The sequence below is a fragment of the Danio rerio genome, chromosome 20, assembly GCF_049306965.1.
Source record: "Danio rerio strain Tuebingen ecotype United States chromosome 20, GRCz12tu, whole genome shotgun sequence".
NCBI lineage: Eukaryota > Metazoa > Chordata > Actinopteri > Cypriniformes > Danionidae > Danio > Danio rerio.
This window is the reverse complement of record NC_133195.1, coordinates 36,806,939-36,812,500: the sequence shown is the minus strand read 5'-3', so window position 1 is coordinate 36,812,500 and position 5,562 is coordinate 36,806,939. Positions and strand designations below refer to the sequence as shown.

The following is a 5,562-nucleotide window of genomic DNA, read 5'->3' as shown; positions in this document are numbered from 1 at the left end:
TCCAGTTGTGCAGGATCATACTATTGGCCTAGCGCAGCAGATGCTGTGAGACAGCCATGCTGTGGGTAGGTGTTTTTCATGCTCCGTCATAGTTTATTAATATTAGCTTAAGAAAGTAGCGATTTCAAACATTTAGTTTATAATTCGGTTATATTATCATTAAGCATTAAGTTTGACTTGTGAAATGTAGTTTTTGTAAGTTAAATGGCTTTTTATAATTGTCTACTGGATTGTGCTCTTTAGCAAGGCCATGCGGTTGATTGGATTTTCTATTTTATTTAGATGTTGTATGTCTGGGGCAAGCAATCCACTAAAAAGGGCTGTACTGTTTATTTTTTCAGGTATGTCAATGTTTATTTGTTAATTGTGAATGTTACGTTTTATGCTAAAGGTTCATGTGATTGTCAGTTCGTATGTGGATATTGGTGATGTGATAAGCAGATGCTGTGAGACAGCCATGCTGTGGATGTTGTATGTCTGCAGCAAGCAATCCACTAAAAAGGGCTGTACTGTTTATTTTTTCAGTATATCTGTAAAAAGGAGTATTTAAATACTGTGTCCGGGCCTTCATTAAAGAGCATTGCACACAACGCAGAGGAAGAAGAGTTGAAGGACCGGAGACGTTACACTTGTATTATTTCACAAAATCCTACACATTTTAAATTTTGTTTGTTTTTCTCAATTGAATGAAGCTCTCTGCAATGCCAGCTCACAATACAATTACATTTTTATTGAAAACGATAAATATCATACACCAGCAGTTGGTGTGTTTACATGTACTGTACATGACAGAGAATGAGAGAGTTTCTTTTAGATTTTGTAGTGTGGAGATTTACAATTATCACCTCACACATTGCAGCAGATTTGTTTAAACAATCATTAACGTACGTTACAGAAATCCTCCATTCGGTGATGATAGATGTCAGTGCTGCCATCTTGTGTCTAGATTATACAGTGCAGTCCTTGAATTGAATGAAAATGAATTGTGTAAATAATTGAAATTTTAAACATACTTGTATTTCAGCCACATTAACTCAGCCAGTAATGTTTATATCCATGTCTCTACATGTGTGTTTAGACTGGTATGGTAAGCTGTGACGCTGCTGTTGGGACACCTGATTACATTTCTCCAGAGGTTTTAATGTCTCAAGGAGGGACTGGTTATTACGGTCGCGAGTGTGACTGGTGGTCTGTTGGTGTTTTCATTTATGAGCTTCTAGTGGGTGAGTAGTGTCAGCTTCATATGCATCTCTTGTAATTTTAGTTCAGTGTTCTGATCATTAAATTTATTTATTCGTCTGTCACTCTGAGCAGGCGACACTCCATTTTATTCCAAGTCTCTGGTGGGAACATTTGGAAAGATCATGGATAACAAGAACAGCTTAACTTTCCCAGATGATATTGAAATGTCAAAGGATGCCAAAGACCTCATCTGTGCCTTTCTGAGTAGCAGATGAGACTGAGAAACGTAAAGATTTGATTTGAGGGTTTTTTTTTTCTTGTAAAGTTCAGACTCTTAGTCTCTTAATATACCCTTACTTGTTTGTTTTTAGAGGTTGGCTGGTAACATGTATTTTTGTCAATTTGAAATTAACTTTACTGTAAAAAAACAAAAAAAACAAAAGCTGATTTGTACTTGGTGTCCACATGCCTCCTTGTTCAATCAACATTTAGTGTTGTTTATGACCTTGCTCAATGAACATGAGCACATGGGATGTAATTTTTATAGTGTCGCAATGTAATTAATTTAATTTTATTTTTATTAATAGTTTATTTCACATGAGTTTTTAGGGCTCGACACTAAGGATTTGCTAAGTTTTTCTCTGGCTGCACCGAACTAATTATTTTTTTGAAACACATTTTAAAAAATGTGTAAAGCAAACAAAATAAAGCTATATGCATACACTTTTTATTCACAGTTGATACTTAAAAACAATATTCTCATATACTGTAAATACATTTATCACAGCCAAAGTGGCTTGTGAGAGTGGCTGTCTAACTGTTTATAACGTATTTAATGTAATCACAGGGTACCTTAGATCAGTTATCATTGTTATCATATGAAATTTTCCCTATTTTGTAAATGTTTGTGGTCAGTAGGATTTTTTTTTTTGCTTAATGGTTTTAGAAAATCGTTGCACTTTTTTCCAAAATGGCAATCTTAAGGAATATTTCTTAAACACCAAATCATATATTTGTACATTTAATTTAAGGAGAACATACAAGTCTATATTAATTTTGTGCTTTTAAAAGCTCTTCATAAAATAAGTCTTTCATAAAACTTTCATGTCCTACTGCTTTTACTAGACACTTACTAGCGTAATAAACCCTTACTTGTTTGTTTTTAGAGGTTGGCTGGTAGTGAAATTAATTTATTATTTTTTTCAATTTGAAATTAGCTTTACTGTAAAAAAAGTAAATTTTGTGGACAATTATTTACACATTTTGATTTCTTTTGTAGTTTATAACATATATAATGTAAATACAGAGTACCTAAGATTTGTTAAAGTTTTCTTGCCATAAATTACAAGGCACAGAAATAAAGGAGATTAATTTAGCAGCTTCAGTGAGAAAAATGTGCAGTTTTTGCTCAGTTTATTCTCAGCTAATGTGATGGAAAAACATATTTTGCCTCTGTAGCCAGAATATGATGATCCATTTCCCCAAACACAAATGTTGGCTATAAAAAATAAATAATCTTTATTAAACCATTCAAGATATTCAATGATTTTTTCTCATAATTTTGCAGCCCTGTATAATTGACCCACAGTTTTGTACAACCCAGTGTTGTTGTTGTTTACACTATGTAGTGTTCTGATTGATTAAATTAGTAAATAATGTGTATATTTGACAAAATACAACAATTTCAATATAATCTTAGCCTGATTACTACAGATACCTAAAACATAAATAAATAGTTTTATCAGTGAAAAAAAACCTTTTATCAGTGTTATTATATGAAATGTTCCCTATTTTTTAAGGTTTATGGTCAATAAGATTTTTTTTTCTTTAATGGTTTTAGAAAAATTATAAAAATATACATATAATTCTTAATAATAATAATCCCAAGAAATATTTCTTAAGCACCAGATCGCCAAAAAACTTACTAAGCCATAGTAACATTTTAATTGAATTAAATTAGATTAAGACAACATACAAGCTGATCTTTATTCATGTTATGCCTTTAAAAGCTCTTTATAGATAAAGTCCCTAATAAAACATAAATTTCATGTCCTACTGCTTTTACTACATGTCATCTTCATGGACGTTCACCCTCCAGCCTGACAACTTCCATCTGAATTCCTTTTTTCTCCTTCCCTCTTTCTCCTCCCTCACATGCCCACATACAAGCATTCCTGATCAAACATACAGAGAGGGGTTTAATGTTTTCTCTGTGTTTTCATGTAAACACACACACACACACTCCCTTTGCATTCAGGCTGCTGGAATGTCCCACACGTGGCAGTCCAAACTGCTGCACCCTCTCAATGCAGATGAAGTGAAAGGAAGGGGGAGTGAACGGTCCTTATTTTTGGATGTCTCTCTGACTGCTCCACTCCTCCATGCTGTGCTGTTGGATGTACCTGGTGGATGGTCATTTAACGGATTAGCACTTCTCTGTTTGTTTTGCTGACCAGTGTTTTGCTATGTTCAGGGAGGTGAGGCTTGGCCGAACTGGAGTGGATGAAATAAAATGTCACCCCTTCTTCAAGAATGATCAGTGGACCTTCGACACCATACGAGACAGTAAGTCAGTGTGGCTGATCTGGGGGTCATGGCTTGTTAAAGTGATCTACATTTTATGCATGTGCTTGTTGGTAAAAGTGTAAACTTTCAATGTTGTTTTGGAGTTTAGTTGTGTGTTTGAGGATATTATGGTTATGAGGATTTTGGAAGCACAGCTTTTTAATTTCCTGACTTTCCTCCTACTTTTTTCTCCACACACATGCAAACATTCACCTCACACCCTCATGCTACACTTTAAATGTCAAAGAAAGACAGCTTTGCATGCCATGTATTGCTACATTGCTCTTGCAGTTTTTGTGTGTGCACCATATTAAATAAACCAAATATTTCATTATTTTCTAATATTATTATTTTTTTTTTACTAGTTTTTTTACTATTTTATTTACTTTATTGTGTTTAATCTACAACATTAGTCTTTTATTTTATTGAGCATTTTATTTTATGAGTTTCTGTGCACATTTTTTTGCACTGCAATATCACTCTTTGCATTTTTTTGTTTTTATTAATTCTTTTTATTTTTGTGTTTTTGTGTCTTCAACCCTCTGCTTGTTTATACTTAAAAAATTTAAAAATAATAATAATATTAATAATAATATTACTTTTTGTTTTTGTGCTGAAACATTGTGCTGTTTTGTACTATCACTTATTTTTTAATTTTGTGTATGTGTGTTTTGTTCTACAACATTTGTACAGTTTTGTCAGAAATGTTTTCTTTTCAAGTCAAATGACTGCAAATGTGCAAATGACAAAAAATAAATAAAAAATCCAAAATGTTTCTTAAATAGATAATCAATAAGAAATTGATGTAGCTGTAGACAAAGAAGCACAATTAATGAAACGCCAGAGGTTGTTGTGAAACTCAAACCACAAAACTGACAGATATTGACTGAAATAATAGATAATCAATTCATTTGAAGTATTCCGCCACGACACATTTGACAGTTTTGTCACTGAATTCTCGGGTGGTCTCAAGTCTACACTAAAAATATTCCTACTGCCTTACATGGTTCAGTTGAGTCAAATTAACTTTTCTAGTCATCTCAACTTGCATAAATCAAATAGATTACAAATATTAAGTTAAACTTGGTACAACTTTAAAAATGTTATTATATTAAAAGTTGTTAAAGTAACATCAAAATATTTGTTGTCTTGACTTTTTGTCATTACATTTTTTACAGTGCAGCTAAAACTTTTTTTTCTATTCTTTAGCGGATAAATAGCTTTTTTGAATTGCCTGAAAAACCACCTTTTGCCATTCTGAAGAGTGTGTGTCTCTCTCTCTGTGTGTGTGTGTGTGTGTGTTTGTGTGAGAGTGGCAGTTTTTGCTAATTAAACATTTCCAATGGCCATATTTTCAATTCATAATGTCAGTTTGTGCAACTGTAGGGTAATAGAAACGGAGCGTCTAGAGACCTGCACTAAAAGTCTTTAGTCTTGATGGTAAAGTAAACTAAGAGTTCATTAAGTTAGAATTAGATAGAAGTCAAATTTAATAGATTATTAATGGATTTTCATCGATTGAAGATGTGATGAGATTTTTCATGGATTTGTAAGTGGTTTCTATGGAAGCAATATAAATCTTAAAGGTCAGACTCCAGGATCTGTAGGTTTACTGTATTAGTGCTGGGCAGATTAATCACATGCAAAATATAAGTCTGACATTATATATGTGTGTGTATTATATATATTTGTTTTGTATATGTGATACACACATACATAGAAACTAAACTATACAAAACAATTTTGTTACATATATATGTTTACATTTATGTTTAATCTAAATATAAATCAACATTTTCTTTAAACAAACAAAAT

At 32.4% G+C, this 5,562-nt stretch overlaps 3 protein-coding genes across 6 annotated transcripts in view; all 3 read left to right on the top strand.

Annotated features, from left to right (window-relative positions):
- LOC101883110 (rho-associated protein kinase 1-like) overlaps window positions 1-2,711 on the top strand; it is a 23,171-nt gene extending 20,460 nt beyond the window's left edge. For all 4 annotated transcript variants that reach the window (XM_073933435.1, XM_073933436.1, XM_073933437.1 and 1 more), the window contains 2 exons: window positions 1,079-1,223; window positions 1,315-2,711. In XM_073933435.1, coding sequence (XP_073789536.1) covers window positions 1,079-1,223; window positions 1,315-1,457 — 288 coding nt within the window. In that variant the 3' untranslated portion in view covers window positions 1,458-2,711. The remainder of the gene's footprint in view (window positions 1-1,078; window positions 1,224-1,314) is intronic.
- Window positions 1-3,914, top strand: part of LOC141379346 (rho-associated protein kinase 1-like) — a 48,033-nt gene extending 44,119 nt beyond the window's left edge. Inside the window, exon 3 of the mRNA XM_073933455.1 lies at window positions 3,656-3,914. Within this exon, the coding sequence (XP_073789556.1) occupies window positions 3,656-3,830 (175 nt within the window). The 3' untranslated portion in view covers window positions 3,831-3,914. The remainder of the gene's footprint in view (window positions 1-3,655) is intronic.
- Window positions 3,637-5,562, top strand: part of LOC141379352 (rho-associated protein kinase 2-like) — a 35,770-nt gene continuing 33,844 nt past the window's right edge. Inside the window, exon 1 of the transcript XR_012395896.1 lies at window positions 3,637-3,747. The gene's annotated coding sequence lies outside the window, so the exon portion shown is untranslated. The remainder of the gene's footprint in view (window positions 3,748-5,562) is intronic.